The sequence below is a fragment of the Panulirus ornatus genome, chromosome 12 (assembly GCF_036320965.1).
Source record: "Panulirus ornatus isolate Po-2019 chromosome 12, ASM3632096v1, whole genome shotgun sequence".
In the NCBI taxonomy this organism is placed as follows: domain Eukaryota; kingdom Metazoa; phylum Arthropoda; class Malacostraca; order Decapoda; family Palinuridae; genus Panulirus; species Panulirus ornatus.
The window spans coordinates 69,280,218-69,301,000 of NC_092235.1; the positions used below are offsets into that span (position 1 = coordinate 69,280,218).

Here is a 20,783-nt window from a genome sequence, read left to right on the forward strand (position 1 = left end):
TTTGATGCTGTATTCCTCTTCAGTGGTGATAAATCACTAAGAGAGTCTGAGATATCTCACATGTGAGATGGCAAACTGGTAATCAGCCTCTTCCACAAGAGGTGTTTCACAATCTCTGGGCTATAGTTTTGAAAACTAGTCAGTTCAATTAACAGGTTGTTGAGGATCTTTACTGGATGAAAAAGATGATATGAGTCTAAACATTCTGCACCTAGGTTGTGGCACTAACGCCTCTGACTCAAAAACTGGTAAAAACAAAGTGCTAAGATGATGTTGGCCTCTGTGATAAATTTCCATTTGAGGATTCACTCTTAATGAAAGGACCCACTTAAAAGTAGATGATCCCATTATCATCTCAAATAACAAAAGACCTAAGCCCCAGCATGGGAACTCCCAAAAAAAACTGCAAACCCGGTGCAGGAAAAAAAAAAGCTTTAATAACCTTTTTTTCCAGTGCTGCTAAAGAAAAAATCCACTGTCTCCGGAAGAGGCTGGGAAAGGTATGAACTCTCTTTAAATTCCACAGCACAGATATTGCAATGTCCCACCAAAAAGTGGACCCCCTACATCAAGCCACAGAAAAATGAGAGAAAGGAATGACCAAGGAACCATCAATTTCGTACCAATGATATGCCCACAAGTGTGAGCCTGTGTCCATACTTCTATCTGATACCAGCGAACATGGCAGCCCCACCCAAAACTCAAAACATCTTTCAAATTATGAGAGTTCATAGGGGCACTTTAAACCATGGGTTTCTGCAGATTTCCTTTCCTGGACAACAATTCCAGAGCTTTTCAAGTTTTTTGATAGCATATATCAACAAAAATAAGGTAATGAGGTGCACCAAGGAGTGTGAAAAAACATAATCTGAGAGTAAAATTAAGTGAGGAGGACCTGGAGTGCTTTAGGTATCCAGGGCAGATGTGGCAGTGGATGGAACTATGAAGGCTGTAGTGAAGAGGGGCCTATGATCTTTGGTGCATTACAGACCATGTGGAAAGAAAGGGCAGAATCTGCTACATCAAAGATGGGTATGTTTGAAGCGATAGCCCTGCCTTTTGGCAGAATGGTATGAGCAATAGATAGAAGTAGGAAGCAGGAACATTTAGGCAAAAGCATTAGGTAGAAAAATTAAGCAGAAGTAGTTGGAAGGAGCATTAGGCAATAGTCAGTAGGAAAATTAAGTAGGAGCCTCAGCAAACACTGTGCTAGAGTTGCTCTCTGCCAGTGGCCTGTTAAGGGTGAGGCACTAAAGGCTAAGAAGCAGCACTGAAGTTCTCTATTTTTGGAGACTCGATTGCCATGGCCATCCCCTTGAGGGAGTTCCAGTTGGAACAGGTGCCAGAGATATAGATAGATAAATGGGTAGTAAGAAAGTGGATGCAGGCAAATGAGGCCAATCTTTGTCTGTTCTTCGTACTACCTTGCTATGAAAGGAACAGCTAACTAACATAAGAGGTGAGTCAGTTGTTGTTTGCTGCTGACATGATACTGGTGGCAGATTCGAATGACAAACTGCAGATGCTGTTGTATGAGCTTTGGAGAGCGTGTAAAAGAAAGTTAAGGGTACACTTGTGAATAAAACCAAGGTTATTAGTTTTAACAGTAAAGAAAGACAAGTAATTTGGAGTGTGAGTTTCAGAAGAGACAAGTAATTTGGAATGCAAGTTTGAACAGAGAGAACTTTGAGGAACAAGAGTATTTTAGATACCTTGGAGTGGATATGGCATGGAAGGGAACTATGGGAGATGAAGTGAGTACAGGATGGGTGAGGGGGTAAAGGTCCTGGGCACACTAAAAAATGTGTGGAATGAGAGGTCATTGTCTTTACGGGCAAAGATAAATATGTTTGATGATAAAGGAGTCCCATCAATGCTGTATGGATGCAAGGCATGGGCCTTATGCAAAAATGTAACGAAGAGGGTAGATGTGTTGGAAATGAGATGTTTGAGGGCAATAGGTGGTGTGAGGATGGTTGATCAAATAAGAAATGGCAGGGCAAGAGAAAAGTGTGGTAGTAAGATGAATATGTATGAGAAAGATGAACCTTTCTCTTGAACCCCTGCCACTTTCTGTGTTACATCTCCCAACCACTTGCACTAGTTCCCTGCAAGTAATGGTCATAAGCCTCTCTTTTCTTGCAACTTAACTTCATCATCCCACCACTCACTACCCTCATTCACAAGCCCACATCCCACCTTCTGCATGCCACACACTTCTCTCACACATGCCAGCACTGCTTCCCTTAATACCTCCCATTCTCACCCACTCTATTAGCTTCATTCACTCTCACATTTAGCCATTCTACACTTAGTCTCTCCTTGAATCTCTTCACACAAGCCTTTTTGCCATGCTCACTCACTTTCACCACTCTCTTCTCATCCATATCATTTTCCCTTTTCTGAAAGCCTCGATAAATCTTCACCCATACCTTCACCAAGTAATGATCAGACACTCCTCAAGTTGTTTGAAGTTGCAGGTACTTTTCAACAGTACATTTGAGCCTGGCATCATTTAGGAGGATTAGGCTATGGGCCTTGTTACATCTGCTTATATCAAATGTCTATACTAGCCAAAGTTTATACACATCATATATTGAATGCAACATCCTAATCTAATTCTATAAATATCTCAAAATCTTTATGCTGGGCTTCTTGTAACACAGCTTCACTGTGATGTTGAGCCAAAACTAATGAAGTCACAAGAGTAATATAACCAAGTTAAACTTGAACTCACGAATCATAAACAGAAAATACCAAACTGCTATTGAAATACCATCACTTTCACAAGTAAAGATGGTAGAAGTCAAAGCCTGTGAAGCTTGTAAGGAATAAAAGGACTAAAAACCTTGTTAAATCCGAGATGCCAGTATAGTCTGATATATCTGTGAAATGAAACAGTTCCTTTCTAAAATAAAGTAAATTCTTCAATTCTGACAGCTTGAACACTACTGTAAATAAAGAAGAGCCTAATTGGACTTTCTATATATATTCAAAGACTAAAATTGGCTACTTCAAGATGAAATAAAAATGAGTTAGAAAGTAAGATCAAACTGACATGACAGTCTGTTTTCTACAAGCTGCTATACTATCTACAAGATCAACTCATGGTTGGGAAACCATATATATGACATGACTAACAGATTCAAGCTAACTGGGACTGTGCTTGGCAAGTGCTCATTGGATGATCATTGAAGGAGTGACCACTTGTTAAGATAGTATGAATTTCTATTCCGTGGAAACTATATTACCTTTCATCATGGCTGGTCATAGAGATATGGGTTTTGTGGGATACTGTCATCTACAAATATCAATCACTACTTCTGTAACAGTTCTTCTGCTGTCAAATGAATATTGCAAAATGGTATTCTATCATTTATATTAAAAAAAAAGAGAGAGTACTGAGGTCAAGATCTGATTACATGAACAATTGTGAACTAACCTTGAGATTCTTCAAGATAGAGAGATCATTAACATGGGATATATAGTTTCCTGAAAGGTTGAGGTGCTCCAGCGTTTTGTTATAACTTAGCCCCTCTATGGTCTGTGTGAATGTGAAAAAACACATAAGGTTACTATACCCATTTCATTCTAGATGTCGTGTTCAAAGTAAAACTGTTGATCAATAATAGCATCATCTCTAAAGACAGAAGTTTTACATTCACTGCAAACTGTAACTAATGAAATAAGTATACATGAGCAAACAGTACTTATCTACCTTATTACAAATAGCCAGGTAAAACATACTAACATAAAATAAATTTACCTTTAACTTGTTACCAGCTAAATTCAAATGCACAAGATGGATGAGTTCTCTCAGACCTTCAACCTGAACTATATTATTATTTGGGAGGTTAAGCACCCGCAATGAGTACATGCGAGCAAACCAATACATCCGCACAAGCTGGTTATTGGCGATGGAGAGCTGTTGAATAAAAAAGTAGCACATCACATTAACTGCTAAAACTACAACCTTTCAGGCAAAAAGTCTGAACTGTTATGACAATTCTGTGATAGAGTTACATTGTGAGATCAAACTTCAACAAAAAAAAAGCCTAAAATCAAATTTTTTTGTATTCATGCTGAAGTTACCCGAGAATTGCCTTTCCTTAAAATCATACCATTCCATAATCGAGCATATCATGTATGATGAATGACAAAATTTCAAGCAGCGTACCTTTAACTTCTGATTTTAAAATCTGGACTGTTTATTATCTTTATTTGCTACCTACTAACTTATCTAAATACTCATTTTCAGATCAAATTTGAGGAAAACAGTACATAAGGAAAAATAATTCATGAATATAAAGAATAATGAATTGAGTACTGTCAAAGAAACAACTGCATACTTGACTACTTGAAAAAATACTATAAAACCTAATAAAACTGTCATAACAATAATCATACTGTTCTTAACTTAACCCTGGTAAATGAGGAAAAAGAATATCACCCTTGAATCTCCTAAGATCAAAGAAGTTAACTATGAGGGGCAGGAGCAAGCAAGCTAGAAGTCTCCACTTCCTGTATCATCACTTTCTAAACGATGGAATAGACAGAACTAAGCAGGGATTTTTCCCTGAACACTCAATAGTCTTTTCCTATTCCTACCTTGTTAAGGCAGGAAAAGCATCAAGTATATAAAGATATCTTAAGTAACACCCAAGATGCGTTCCTAAAAATTGAGTGCAGTAATAAGGTAATTATAGTATAACTCCAATAAATATCTGCATCAAACAACACTATAGCTCATCTATAAATGATATATGAGGGCTTCATGAAGACACTAGTAACAGCACAAATGAAGATTATGTACACATCATGAATTCATTGTCAATCTATAAATAAACACTAATTTCTACACACCAAAAAAAATACAATAAATTTATGGTACTCCCCAACACATTAAGTCAAAACAGAATAAGATAACCATCAACTGTTAAAACCCCTATACGACAGCGATGGGTAATAATGAGAAAGTCTATTACGAAACTTCAAGTATAATAAAATAACATTTTTAAAGGATTGAATAGTGTGAAGAGAACATGAAAACAAACTGGAGCAAAGTGATGGGAGCAGACTGGAAATTGGTAAAAAGCAAAGAAGAGGTGTAATAAAGTTTGAGTGATGTGAAGTGAGGAGGCTGGGAGTCATGGCAAATGGTTCAATGATTAGAAAGGAGTGTGGGAAAGCAGCTGTGGAGCAGATGGGATTAGAGGTGACTTTCTCAAGAGAGTGACAGTATTATTTGTCAGGACTTTACATACCCCATGGCAATGTGCATGACGACAAGCAGAATACCCTTTAATCAAAACACCATATGGATAAATGTGAATGCCCAAATTACCGTATTGAGCTCTAAAGTCTGGTGAGTATATCTTTTAAAATGTATGGGATAGTGGTGACTGAGTGGGTGATGGCATGAACAGAGCATCAGACTGGGAAGACGCAATGTGGTGTCAGGAGTGACAGAGGATGTGAGGACTAGGTGTTTTTTTGAAGATAATGCATGACATATACACCCTGTCTTTGCTCTGTGTGGGACCACCACATGAGATTTCTCTATTATGCTAGAAATTTCCTTCTATCAGTCCTCGTTTTATGCAGTCAAAATTTGCTACCATGCAGGTGTGTGAAGCAAAAAGTGTGCCATCACTTCAGTAAGGGTGTTGGGTAGAGTGAGCATGGGCCCTGGGTAGAGCATACCATGCTACTGCCAGCGGGTCATTCTCACAGTTACCACTATTGTGTGTGAATCTGTACTTCTGGTGCAATTTGGGTGTACCTGCTAATGTTAATCTTATGCATCCCACTATGTCTGTGTTTTTTAATATGGCAACTGAACATCCAATATCTCCAACCCTAGAACCAGCACATAATAGAAGAGAACTTCTCTGACCTTAACAATGAATCTAGAAATCTTACAATGTGCTGACGCTAGTGAGGGAGCATCAATATGATAGAGAGTGCATTAAATCTTCAGTGAGGGTTGGCAAGTGGAGTAAGCATGGATCCTGAGTGGAACACACCATGTTCCTGCCAATGGGTCAGTCTTGCTGTTATCACCACTGGGTGTGGTTCTGTGCAACTTATGTGATTTGTGTACACTTGCTAATGTTATTTTTCTGCAACCTGCTGTTTGTGTTTGTCAATGTGGCATCCAAATGTCTAGCAATATCTTTTCTTGTCCATGAACCAGGAACAAAATGAAATGGAACTTCTCTGACCTTAGAAATGAAGCTAGAAATGTTACGCCATGGTGACACTGGTGAGGGAGCATTATCGCCTGAGTGTGATTCCAACTCAAGTGAATCTATAATCCACAACACAAAGAAGAATGCACAGAAAATTCAAAAGACTGTGGTCAACTCTATTCCACTGTCTGCCAAGATAATCACAAGGATTAGAAATCCAGTTATGAAAAAATAGAGAAAATGCTCTTGTCATACATAGAGAATGAGACAAAGAAGAAAAGAAGTCTCAATGACTTTCAGCTCATGTCTAAAGCTCTGAAGATGTATGAGCATTTATGTAAACAAGACTAAAACTGAGCCAGAGCCATTTCAAGCAAGTAAAGGATGGCTATATAAGTTTATTCAATGTCAGAAACTAAAGAACATGAAGGTAACAGGAGAATCGACAAGTGATGACAACAAAGTTGATGCAAATATAAATTTTTTTCTGTATATCTATTGGTTTGCTATATGTGGTTTCTCTTTGCGCAAAGTTTTCGCAGAGCATGAGCCCCACAAAAAGCATGGGATGGATGTACTTAGAACAAGAGAGGCATTTTTATGTGACAATAATGGATCTGAAGAAAGCATGTGACAGAGTTGACAGATATGCTTTGTGGAAGATGATCCAAACATATGATGTGGAAAAACTACTAGACGCAGTAAGAAATTTTTATCCAAAGAGTTTCTTTCTCTACACTTTGCAGCTTTGGAACTCTCTAGCTTCTCATGTGCACACTTGCTAATGTTATTTTTCTGCAACCTGCTGTTTGTGTTTGTCAATATGGCATCCAAATGTCCAGCAACATTCTCTTACCCAAGAACCAGGAGTAAAACTAAAGGGAACCTCTCTGACCTTAGAAATGAAGCTAGAAATGTTATGCCATGCTGATGCTGGTGAGGGAGCATCATCACTTGGGTGTGATTCCTACTCAAGTGAATCTATAATCCACAATACAAAGAAGAATGTACAGAAAATTCAAAACTTAGTGACTTTCAGCTCAGGTCTGAAGCTCTGAAGATTTATGAGCATTTAAGTAAACAAGACTAAAACTGAGCCAGAGCCATTTCAAGCAAGTAAAGGATGGCTAAATATGTTTATTCAATGTCAGAAAGTAAATAACATGAAGGTAACAGAAGTATCCACCAGTGCTGACAACAAAGTTGTTGCACATATACATTTTTCTATGTATATCTATTAGTTTGCTTTGTGTGGTTTCTCTTTGTGCAAGGTTTTTGCTGATTATAACCCCACAAAAAGCATGGAATGGATGTACTTAGAACAAGAGGCATTTTTATGTGGAAATTATGGATCTGAAGAAAGCATGACAGGGTTGACAGATATGCTTTGTGAAAGATGATCCAAATATATGATGTGGAAAAACTACTGGACGAAGTTAGGAAATTTTATCCAAAGAGTTTCTTTCTCTACACCTTGCAGCTTTGGAACTCTCTAGCTTATCATGTCTTTCCCAATACCTATGACCTGGCACATTTTAAAAGATCAGTTTTTCACATCCTCCAAAACTCATAAATGCTTTTCCTTGTTTCTTCTTTTTTCTCCTTTCATAATCCTCTCTATATTTCAGTTAAGGACTGGCCTTGATGTGAACTTTTGTCCATGACTGGAGCCTCCAACAGAAAAAAAAATAGTGTGTGTGATGTCACCAAGTCTGTTAAACTGTTTATGGATGGGGTGGTGAGAAAGCTCAGTGCATGGGTCATGGAGAGAGAAGATCCACAGTATGCTAGAAGGGGGATGCCTGGGAAGTTCACCTGTTTCTTCTCTTTTTCTTTTTTTCCCAGAGCAAATAGCTCTGGTAGCAGATTCAAAAGGAAAATTGCAGAAGCTGGTGTCTGAGTAAGGGAGAGTGCATGAAAAGAGAAAAATGAAAGTTAATGTGAATGAAAGGTAGAGGTTTAACAAGGGTGCAATTACTGCAAATGAAAGTAAGGTAATGAGGTTTAACAAGGGTGCAAGGCAGGTGTGTTTGTGTATGAGACTGAATGGAAAAGACCTAGAGGAAGTAGAGTGCTTTATGTAGCTGGGAGTGGAAATGGAAGCAGATGGAACTAAGGGAGTTGAAGAAATTCATAGAGTAGAAGAGAAGGCACAGGTCCCAGATGCATTGAGGAGTGTATGGAAGGAATGCTCACTGTCTATTAAGGCAAAGATGGGTATTTGAGAAGGATAAGTAGTCCCAAAAGTACTGTATGGGTGCAAGTCTTGGGCCCCATAAGCAAAATAATGGAAGAGTGTGGACATGCTGGAAATCAAATGTCTGAGGACAGTATGTGGAGCAAGAAGGGTTGACCATATAAAGAATGATAGGATAAGAGAGATGGGTGACTGTGCAGTATAACTGAGAGACGAGACCAAGGCATACTGAAATGGTTTCATCATATGGAGAGCATGAGTGAAGATAGGCTGACTATAGACTGACTAAGAAGATATAGATCAGAAATGTAGGGAGCAATGAGAAAAAGAAGACTGAGAAGGAGGTGGAAGGACGAAGTGAAATGGGTTTCATAGGTGCATTACCAAGCTAAAGGTCTGTCACAGAAACTTTCAGTATAATTGATAACAAAATACTATCCAAAATCTATCAACAAAATGAAAGAAGAAAAACGGTGGAAGAATGTACAGAATGGTGTATGCAAGGGAGGCATGTAAGGACAGTGTAAGTGGTGACTTTTACCATGGCCACCCAACTGATGGGAGTTTCTGGACAGAACAGCTGTCAGAGATACAGATAGACAGACATAAGAAAAACATGACAGACAAAACATAAGCTCACTTCTAGTAACAGCTACTTGTATATGTGCTATTAATGATTGCATGACAAAAACAGGCTGTTAACAGACAAGTAGCAAGGGGTGATAAAGAGGAAAACAAACAAGAAAAACAGAAGAAAAATAACTGGTGAATTGAAAAATTACATAAAGATTGTGTAATCTAACCCATTCACAGGAATATGAAATTTCAAGTACTAACAAAGTGATAAAGGGTGATTCTATGGAAAAAAATCTGAGTCTCATATGAAAGAAGAGAATTGTCAGCCTAGAAAACTCAGTTGCCACTGACAAAGGTGCATTACCAAGCTAAAGGTCTACAACAGTAACTTTCAGTAAAATTGCTTACAAAATAATAACAAAATGAGTAAGAGAAGTGGTGGAAGAATGCATGGAGTGGTTTATACAAGGGAGGCATGTACGGACAGTGCAAATGGTGACTTCTGCTGTGGCCACCCCAGTGATGGGAGTTTCTGGAGGGAATGGGAGTCAGAGACAACTAGATATACAGACAGAAGAAAAAATGACAGATAAAAGATAAGCCCATGTCTAATAAGAGCTGCTTATATATGTGCAATCAATGAGTGCATGACAAAACCAAATACAGCATAATATTGTTTTTCTTTTCAAATTCTCAGTGACATTCAAAGAATTCAAACTCTTCTACTGACAATAAAGGCCATGACATTAAATAACTTTATATCTACACATGACCTCTAGAAAGAAAAGCAAATGGATTTGTATGTAGCATTTATGGATCTGGAGAAGGCATATGATAGAGTTGATAGAGATGCTCTGTGGAAGGTATTAAGAATATATGGTGTGGGAGGAAAGTTGTTAGAAGCAGTGAAAAGTTTTTATCGAGGATGTAAGGCATGTGTACGTGTAGGAAGAGAGGAAAGTGATTGGTTCTCAGTGAATGTAGGTTTGCGGCAGGGGTGTGTGATGTCTCCATGGTTGTTTAATTTGTTTATGGATGGGGTTGTTAGGGAGGTAAATGCAAGAGTTTTGGAAAGAGGGGCAAGTATGAAGTCTGTTGGGGATGAGAGAGCCTGGGAAGTGAGTCAGTTGTTGTTCGCTGATGATACAGCGCTGGTGGCTGATTCATGTGAGAAACTGCAGAAGCTGGTGACTGAGTTTGGAAAAGTGTGTGGAAGAAGAAAGTTAAGAGTAAATGTGAATAAGAGCAAGGTTATTAGGTACAGTAGGGTTGAGGGTCAAGTCAATTGGGAGGTGAGTTTGAATGGAGAAAAACTGGAGGAAGTGAAGTGTTTTAGATATCTGGGAGTGGATCTGGCAGCGGATGGAACCATGGACGCGGAAGTGGATCATAGGGTGGGGGAGGGGGCGAAAATCCTGGGGGCCTTGAAGAATGTGTGGAAGTCGAGAACATTATCTCGGAAAGCAAAAATGGGTATGTTTGAAGGAATAGTGGTTCCAACAATGTTGTATGGTTGCGAGGTGTGGGCTATGGATAGAGTTGTGCGCAGGAGGATGGATGTGCTGGAAATGAGATGTTTGAGGACAATGTGTGGTGTGAGGTGGTTTGATCGAGTAAGTAACGTAAGGGTAAGAGAGATGTGTGGAAATAAAAAGAGCGTGGTTGAGAGAGCAGAAGAGGGTGTTTTGAAGTGGTTTGGGCATATGGAGAGGATGAGTGAGGAAAGATTGACCAAGAGGATATATGTGTCGGAGGTGGAGGGAACAAGGAGAAGAGGGAGACCAAATTGTAGGTGGAAAGATGGAGTGAAAAAGATTTTGTGTGATCGGGGCCTGAACATGCAGGAGGGTGAAAGGAGGGCAAGGAATAGAGTGAATTGAAGCGATGTGGTATACCGGGGTTGACGTGCTGTCAGTGGATTGAATCAAGGCATGTGAAGCGTCTGGGGTAAACCATGGAAAGCTGTGTAGGTTTGTATATTTGCGTGTGTGGACATACGTATATACATGTGTATGGGGGGGGTTGGGCCATTTCTTTCGTCTGTTTCCTTGCGCTACCTCGCAAACGCAGGAGACAGCGACAAAGTATAATAAAAAAAAAAAAAAAAAATAATAATGACCTCTAGTAAAACATACCAGAAGGATTACATTCTGTGGCAGTAACTGACAAATTAATGATGATCCACATTTAATCATGCTAATTACATAAGTTAATCATAAAAAAATGGGAAATATGACAAAAACTCCAATAAATGATATGTAACCAATAATAAGAAATGCAAAAGCAAATCCTGTGGTACCTGGCCTAGTACTGTAATGTTTGTTATGTTATCCAGTGAAATACACAAAACTAAGGATATTGCAATCCCACAAATATACAGTAAAATGTATACACTTTGAACTAACTTAGCACATAAAGAACAGCTTCATTCTGGAATAAAGATAAGTAGAAACTTTGCATTTACAGGAAAATAGTCCTTACCCTTTCCAGTTCACCATAGCTGTCAAGATTTGCTAAATTTTGCAAACAATTGTTGTCTAACACGAGGGCTGTAGCATAGGCTTGGTTGGCTGGAGCTTTTTCCAATCTTTTTAGCCTTCTGCCACAGAGGTCAAGCACAACTTCGGAGTCATTCACAACTGCTGGTAAAACATTTAATCAACTCTAGTTAAAAGGCTTCAGTCCAAGACTTAAGTAACAATTAATGTATAAGTTCTAAACTCCTCAATAAAAATAATCAATTAAAGAATCAGTCCATGTTAAATAATTCACAAATCTCTTTCTCCCTTCAGCAATCTATCCTACAAACATGAGACATATTCTCTGAGAATACATAGGTCACAACCTTTCAATCCTCATTATTTCAGGTCAGGAAGCACTAAAATTCACTTACCCTTTGTTATGTCATTATGACTGAGGTGGCTCCCTCAATTTGGGTTCAGCCTTGGTCAGTCAGCTACTACCACCAGGATGACATCATTGGTTTCCTTACCCCAAGCCTATCAGATCTCACTATTCACTAGGATTGTGTTCTGTCAGGATGTGTTGCTACCAGACCAACTTTTTACGTTCCATGGATCTGTATTTTTTTCTTTTGTTATTAATAATGGTTATCACGAGAATGATTTACCACCTGCCTCTGGGTTACAAAAGGGATATGTTCCACAAGAAGTTTCCTTATCATAAAGATACATCACATAAACCCTGCTTTCCCAATGACTAACAATTTATAACCAAATATGCATTTCAATTAAAGTTGTTGAGTCCATGGAAGTTTAAAAATCTTAACAGAAATAATACCATATTTACTAACTTACAAGCCACACATTTTTTCTAAAAAAAATTGCAAAAGTGGAAGTGCACTTAGAATACAATCATGAAAATTCTTTAAAGAGTGGCCTCTACCACCAACACCACAAGCACCTCTACCACTGCCACCTTACCACTATTAGCATCATCATAATTACCCACCTCTATCATCATTATCAACCACCACCATAATTTCTAACCACTATCATCATTACCACAAACAATACTAACCACCACTACCAACATCATTTTGAAAAACTAAACAGCTCCTACAAATGATCAGGAAATTGGGGCTTGTTTACTTCTAAGTAATTTGTCTTCCCACAAAACTATATTTCTATTTCTTCATTACCAACACTACAAACCAACACCACCACCATCACCAACAAACATTGCTACTGGCTCCTGTATGTATGTACTCATAACATGGAACCTTACATGAATGGCTCTGAAAGCTTCCACACTGATATGTTAACATAACCTAATGTAATGCTTGCTGAACAAAAACATGACCTAATCTAATCTGATCTGACCAAACCTAACCCAACCTAGCATAAAAAATACTTTTTTCTTTGGGGGGAGGGAGAGGGGCAAAGCAAATCCATGTGATCTACAAGTCTTTGGAATTTCATCCTATACTATCTCAGGTTGGTGTGTCCTATGTGGATCACACGTGCTTGTCCCAGAACAATGTCTCACATAGTGTGTGTTAGAAGCATGGGGTCACAACATTCTAGGAGTCCCATCTTGACTATGTCAGCAGTTACAAATGGCTCAACAGCACCCTGTCACTGCTTCTCTGCAACCTCAGCATCCCACGAAGTGATGGCAAACAACTCAAAGGTTAGAAAATACATAGACATTCCAGTCATTGCTGCCTGGCCAACTAAAACAGAATCCTGTCTGTCTGGTGACACATGACCTGTCATTTTTGCTGGATTCTGTAGGCTGTGCCCTATCTCCTGCCTAAATCTCCTGTGTGTAGGCAGAGCTTTAGTAAGGATGGAACCACCTTCATGCCACATGAACTTCCCATCCCAGAATAAGCATCCCCATCCAGCCAATGATGCCATGATGAACATTACTCATTTGTCACAAATGTATGTGGCCCTGTCAAGCAGCCCATTTGTGGCATGCCTTAGCCAACTTTATTCAGTGAAATTACTCATTTCCTTACAGTTAACTCCATTCCATTTTCTTAAGACAACACAAGTATGTGAGATTTATCCTTTTCTGATACAAAAAGTGAGTAATGATGGAATTTACATACCAACTCTAAGTTTGTGTTTTGTGTCATTACACAACTTGCCTTTTGTGGAACTCTATTTCTAGACTTACTGTGTTTTAAATGTTTCCATTTTCCCCTAATTACTCCATACTCAATATTGTAATGCTTATCCCTAACTAATGCACACGCTTTTATTCGTATTACATTTGCTTTTGCTCCTAAGTTTACTATAGAAATTCTCTTGAATTTTGAATTAACTGTTTTAGGTGGTATCATCCTGTTTCATACCATACTTTTGATTTATGCTCAATTATTTAGAGATACAAGTAAGTTTAGCCAACTTATTTTGTTCTTATTACATCTTCCCTCAGTGGAGCATCTTGAATGCTTCCTTTTCTGTGTTTGGAGACATTCACTGTATTTTAGCTTAATACTCAGATCATTTTCCTGTAGCATCATTCTCTGGTGTTTCAGCTAGTAAAATACCCATGCAACAGGCATTTTTAAGCTTCACACTGATGAAATCAGAAATTGAATAGGATATGAGTAATACTAAGGATGACAAATATCTATTCTATTTATTTATTTTGCTTTGTCGCTGTCTCCTGCGTTAGCGAGGTAGCGCAAGGAAACAGATGAAAGAATGGCCCAACCCACCCACGTACACATGTATATACATACACGTCCACACACGCACATATACATACCTATACATCTCAACGTATACATATATATATATATATATATACACACACACAGACATATACATATATACACATGTACATAATTCATAGTCTGCCCTTATTCACTCCCATCGCCACCCCGCCACACATGGAATAACAACCCTCTCCCCACCTCATGTGCGCGAGGTAGTGCTAGGAAAAGACAACAAAGGCCACATTTGTTCACACTCAGTCTCTAGCTGTCATGTAATAATGCACCGAAACCACAGCTCCCTTTCCACATCCAGGCCCTACAGAACTTTCCATGGTTTATCCCAGACAGTTCACATGCCCTGGTTCAATCCATTGACAGCAAGTCGACCCCAGTATACCACATCGTTCCAATTCACTCTATTCCTTGCACACCTTTCACCCTCCTGCATGTTCAGGCCCCAATCACTCAAAATCTTTTTCACTCCATCTTTCCACCTCCATATATATATATTTATTTTTGTTTATTTTGCTTTGTCGCAGTCTCCCACATCTGCGAGGTAGCGCAAGGAAACAGATGAAAGAATGGCCCAACCCATCCACATACACATGTATATACATACACGTCCACACACGCAAATATACATACCTATACATCTCAAAGTATACATATATATACACACACAGACATATACATATATACACATGTACATAATTCATATTGTCTGCCTTTATTCATTCCCATCACCACCCCACCACACATGAAATAACAACCCCCTCTCCCCCTCATGTGTGCGAGGTAGCACTAGGAAAAGACAACATAGGCCACATTCGTTCACACTCAGGCCCCACAGGACTTTCCATGGTTTACACCAGACGCTTCACATGCCCAGGTTCAATCCACTGACAGCACATCGACCCTGGTATACCACATCGTTCCAATTCACTCTATTCCTTGCACGCCTTTCACCCTCCTGCATGTTCAGGCCCCGATCACTCAAAATCTTTTTCACTCCATCTTTCCACCTCCAATTTGGACTCCCACTTCTCCTCGTTCCCTCCACCTCTGAAACATATATCCTCTTGGTCAATCTTTCCTCACTCATTCTCTCCATGTGACCAAACCATTTCAAAACACCCTCTTCTGCTCTCTCAACCACACTCTTTTTATTACCACATATCTCTCTTGCCCTATTATTACTAACTTGATCAAACCACCTCACACCACATATTGTCCTCAAACATCTCATTTCCAGCACATCCACCCTCCTGCGCACAACTCTATCTATAGCCCACGCCTTGCAACCATATAACATTGTTGGAACCACTATTCCTTCAAACATACCCATTTTTGTTTTCCGAGGTAGTGTTCTCGACTTCCAAACATTCTTCAACACTCCCAGAACTTTCGCCCCCTCCCCCACCCTATGATTCACTTCCACTTCCATGGTTCCATCCACTGCCAAATCCACTCCCAGATATCTAAAACACTTCACTTCCTCCAGTTTTTCTCTATTCAAACTTACCTCCCAACTGACTTGTCCCTCAACCCTAATGTACCTAATAACCTTGCTCTTATTCACATTTACTCTCAGCTTTCTTCTTTCACACACTTTACCAAACTCAGTCACCAGCTTCTGCAGTTTCTCACACGAATCAGCCACCAGCGCTGTATTATCAGCGAACAACAACTGACTCACTTCCCAAGCTCTCTCATCCACAACAGACTTCATACTTGCCCCTCTTTCCAAAACTCTTGTATTTACCTCCCTAACAACCCCATCCATAAACAAATTAAATAGCCATGGAGACATCACACACCCCTGCCGCAAACCTACATTCACTGAGAACCAATCACTTTCCTCTCTTCCTACACGTACACATGCCTTACATACTCGATAAAAACTTTTCACTGCTTCTAACAACTTGCCTCCCACACCATATATTCTTAATACCTTCCACAGAGCATCTCTATCAACTCTATCATATGCCTTCTCCAGATCCATAAATGCTACATACAAATCCATTTGCTTTTCGAAGTATTTCTCACAGACATCCTTCAAAGCAAACACCTGATCCACACATCCTCTACCACTTCTGAAACCACACTGCTCTTCCCCAATCTGATGCTCTGTACATGCCTTCACCCTCTCAATCAATACCCTCCCATATAATTTACCGGGAATACTCAACAAACTTTTTTTATTTTTTTGTCGCTGTCTCCCGCATTTGCGAGGAGCACAAGGAAACAGACGAAAGAAATGGCCCAACCCACCCCCATACACATGTATATACATACACGTCCACACACGCAAATATACATACCTACACAGCTTTCCATGGTTTACCCCAGACGCTTCACATGCCCTGATTCAATCCACTGACAGCACGTCAACCGCGGTATACCACATCGCTCCAATTCACTCTATTCCTTGCCCTCCTTTCACCCTCCTGCATGTTCAGGCCCCGATCACACAAAATCTTTTTCACTCCATCTTTCCACCTCCAATTTGGTCTCCCTCTTCTCCTCGTTCCCTCCACCTCCGACACATATATCCTCTTGGTCAATCTTTCCTCACTCATTCTCTCCATGTGCCCAAACCATTTCAAAACACCCTCTTCTGCTCTCTCAACCATGCTCTTTTTATTTCCACACATCTCTCTTACCCTTACGTTACTTACTCGATCAAACCACCTCACACCACACATTGTCCTCAAACATCTCATTTCCAGCACATCCATCCTCCTGCGCACAACTCTATCCATAGCCCACGCCTCGCAACCATACAACATTGTTGGAACCACTATTCCTTCAAACATATCCATTTTTGCTTTCCGAGATAATGTTCTCGACTTCCACACATTCTTCAAGGCTCCCAGGATTTTCGCCCCCTCCCCCACCCTATGATCCACTTCCACTTCCATGGTTCCATCCGCTGCCAGATCCACTCCCAGATATCTAAAACACTTTACTTCCTCCAGTTTTTCTCCATTCAAACTTACCTCCCAATTGACTTGACCCTCAACCCTACTGTACCTAATAACCTTGCTCTTATTCACATTTACTCTTAACTTTCTTCTTTCACACCCTTTACCAAACTCAGTCACCAGCTTCTGCAGTTTCTCACATGAATCAGCCACCAGCGCTGTATCATCAGTGAACAACAACTGACTCACTTCCCCAGCTCTCTCATCCACAACAGACTTCATACTTGCCCTTCTTTCCAAAACCCTTGCATTTACCTCCCTAACAACCCCATCCATAAACAAATTAAACAACCATGGAGACATCACACACCCCTGCCGCAAACCTACATTCACTGAGAACCAATCACTTTCCTCTCTTCCTACACGTACACATGCCTTACATCCTCGATAAAAACTTTTCACTGCTTCTAACAACTTGCCTCCCACACCATATATTCTTAATACCTTCCACAGAGCATCTCTATCAACTCTATCATATGCCTTCTCCAGATCCATAAATGCTACATACAAATCCATTTGCTTTTCTAAGTATTTCTCACATACATTCTTCAAAGCAAACACCTGATCCAAACATCCTCTACCACTTCTGAAACCACACTGCTCTTCCCCAATCTGATGCTCTGTACATGCCTTCACCCCTCTAAATCAATACCCTCCCATATAATTTACCAGGAATACTCAAGAAACTTATACGTCTGTAATTTGAGCACTCACTCTTATCCCCTTTGCCTTTGTACAATGGCACTATGCACGCATTCCGCCAATCCTCAGGCACCTCACCATGAGTCATACATACATTAAATAACCTTACCAACCAGTCAATAATACAGTTACCCCCTTTTTTAATAAATTCCACTGCAATACCATCCAAACCTGCTGCCTTGCCGGCTTTCATCTTCCGCAAAGCTTTTACTATCTCTTCTCTGTTTACCAAATCATTTTCCCTAACCCTCTCACTTTGAACACCACCTCGACCAAAACACCCTATATCTGCCACTCTATCATCAACCATCTCGACCAAAACACCCTATATCTGCCACTCTATCATCAAACACATTCAACAAACCTTCAAAATACTCACTCCATCTCCTCACATCACCACCACTTGTTATCACCTCCCCATTTGCGCCCTTCACTGAAGTTCCCATTTGCTCCCTTGTCTTACGCACTTTATTTACCTCCTTCCAGAACATCTTTTTATTCTCCCTAAAATTCAATGATACTCTCTCACCCCAACTCTCATTTGCCCTCTTTTTCACCTCTTGCACCTTTCTCTTGACCTCCTGTCTCTTTCTTTTATACATCTCCCACTCAATTGCATTTTTTCCCTGCAAAAATCATCCAAATGCCTCTCTCTTCTCTTTCACTAATAATCTTACTTCATCCCACCACTCACTACCCTTTCTAATCAACCCACCTCCCACTCTTCTCATGCCACAAGCATCTTTTGTGCAATCCATCACTGATTCCCTAAATACATCCCATTCCTCCCCCACTCCCCTTACTTCCATTGTTCTCACCTTTTTCCATTCTGTACTCAGTTTCTCCTGGTACTTCCTCACACAAGTCTCCTTCCCAAGCTCACTTACTCTCACCACCCTCTTCACCCCAACATTCACTCTTCTTTTCTGAAAACCCATACAAATCTTCACCTTAGCCTCCACAAGATAATGATCAGACATCCCTCCAGTTGCACCTCTCAGCACATTAACATCCAAAAGTCTCTCTTTCGTGCGCCTGTCAATTAACACGTAATCCAATAATGCTCTCTGGCCATCTCTCCTACTTACATATGTATACTTATGTATATTTCGCTTTTTAAACCAGGTATTCCCAATCACCAGTCCTTTTTCAGCACATAAATCTACAAGCTCTTCACCATTTCCATTTACAACACTGAACACTCCATGTATACCAATTATTCCCTCAACTGCCACATTACTCATCTTTGCATTCAAATCACCCATCACTATAACCCGGTCTCGTGCATCAAAACCACTAACACACTCATTCAGCTGCTCCCAAAACACTTGCCTCTCATGATCTTTCCTCTCATGCCCAGGTGTATATGCACCAATAATCACCCATCTCTCCATCAACTTTCAGTTTTACCCATATTAATCGAGAATTTACTTTCTTACATTCTATCACATACTCCCACAACTCCTGTTTCAGGAGTATTGCTACTCCTTCCCTTGCTCTTGTCCTCTCAGTAACCCCTGACTTTGCTCCCAAGACATTCCTAAACCACTCTTCCCCTTTACCCTTGAGCTTCGTTTCACTCAGAGCTAAAACATCCAGGTTCCTTTCCTCAAACATACTACCTATCTCTCCTTTTTTCACATCTTGGTTACATCCACACACATTTAGACACCCCAGTCTGAGCCTTCGAGGAGGACGAGCACTCCCCGCGTGACTCCTTCTTCTGTTTCCCATTTTAGAAAGTTAAAAAATACGAGGGGAGGATTTCTGGCCCCCCGCTCCCGTCCCCTCTAGTCGCCTTCTACGACACACGAGGAATGCATGGGAAGTATTCTTTCACCCCTATCCCCAGGGATAATATATATATATATATACATATACACATACATACACATACATACGCACATATACACACACACACACACATATACATATAAATACATATGAAAAATGTAAGAAACAATTTAGAAAACTGAAACTTCTAGCTTGAAATAAAATGAAAAAATGAATGTCACATAATGGTTCAACCTCTGGCTATGGAAAAGGGAAATGTATAATTTATTTACACAAACGTCAATAGCAGTTCTCATCAATTTAACCACTGTATCAATAAGCTTCAATGTCTAAGCTACATTTTTTCCAATTTCACTTTTTAAACCAGGTATTCCCAATCACCAGTCCTTTTTCAGCACATAAAGCTACAAGCTCTTCACCATTTCCATTTACAACACTGAACACCCATGTACACCAATTATTCCCTCAACTGCCACATTACTCACCTTTGCATTCAAATCACCCATCACTATAACCCGGTCTCATGCATCAAAACTACTAACACACTCACTCAGCTGCTCCCAAAACACTTGCCTCTCATGATCTTTCTTCTCATGCCCAGGCGCATATGCACCAATAATCACCCATCTCTAGAGCTCCATCCACTTTCAGTTTTACCTATATCAATCTAGAGTTTACTTTCTTACACTCTATCACATACTCCCACCACTCCTGTTTCAGGAGTAGTGCTACTCCTTTCCTTGCTCTTGTCCTCTCACTAACCCCTGACTTTACTCCCAAGACATTCCCAAACCACTCTTCCCCTTTACCCTTGAGCTTCATTTCACCCAGAGCCAAAACATCCAGGTTCCTTTCCTCAAACATACTACCTATCTCTCTTTTTTTCTCATCTTGGTTACATCCACACACATTTAGACACCCCAATCTGAGCCTTCGAGGAGGATGAGCACTCCCCGCGTGACTCCTTCTTCTGTTTCCCCTTTTAGAAAGTTAAAATACAAGGAGAGGAGGGCTTCCAGCCCCCCCGCTCCCGTCCCCTTTAGTCGCCTTTTACGACACATGAGGAATGCATGGGAAGTATTCTTTCTCCCCTATCTCCAGGGATATATATATATTTTTATTTTATATTTATTTATTATACTTTG

The 20,783-nt window shown here is 40.0% G+C and overlaps 1 protein-coding gene across 5 annotated transcripts in view; it reads right to left on the reverse strand.

The window, feature by feature from the left end:
• Positions 1 to 20,783, reverse strand: part of Cep97 (centrosomal protein 97kDa) — a 153,795-nt gene that overhangs the window by 118,002 nt on the left and 15,010 nt on the right. For 4 of the 5 annotated variants that reach the window (XM_071668204.1, XM_071668202.1, XM_071668203.1 and 1 more), the window contains exons 3-5: positions 11,446 to 11,606; positions 3,767 to 3,925; positions 3,443 to 3,544 (exon numbers count right to left, since the gene is read on the reverse strand). In XM_071668204.1, the coding sequence (XP_071524305.1) occupies positions 3,443 to 3,544; positions 3,767 to 3,925; positions 11,446 to 11,606 (422 nt within the window). The remainder of the gene's footprint in view (positions 1 to 3,442; positions 3,545 to 3,766; positions 3,926 to 11,445; positions 11,607 to 20,783) is intronic. The other variant, XM_071668201.1, reaches the window with a different exon arrangement.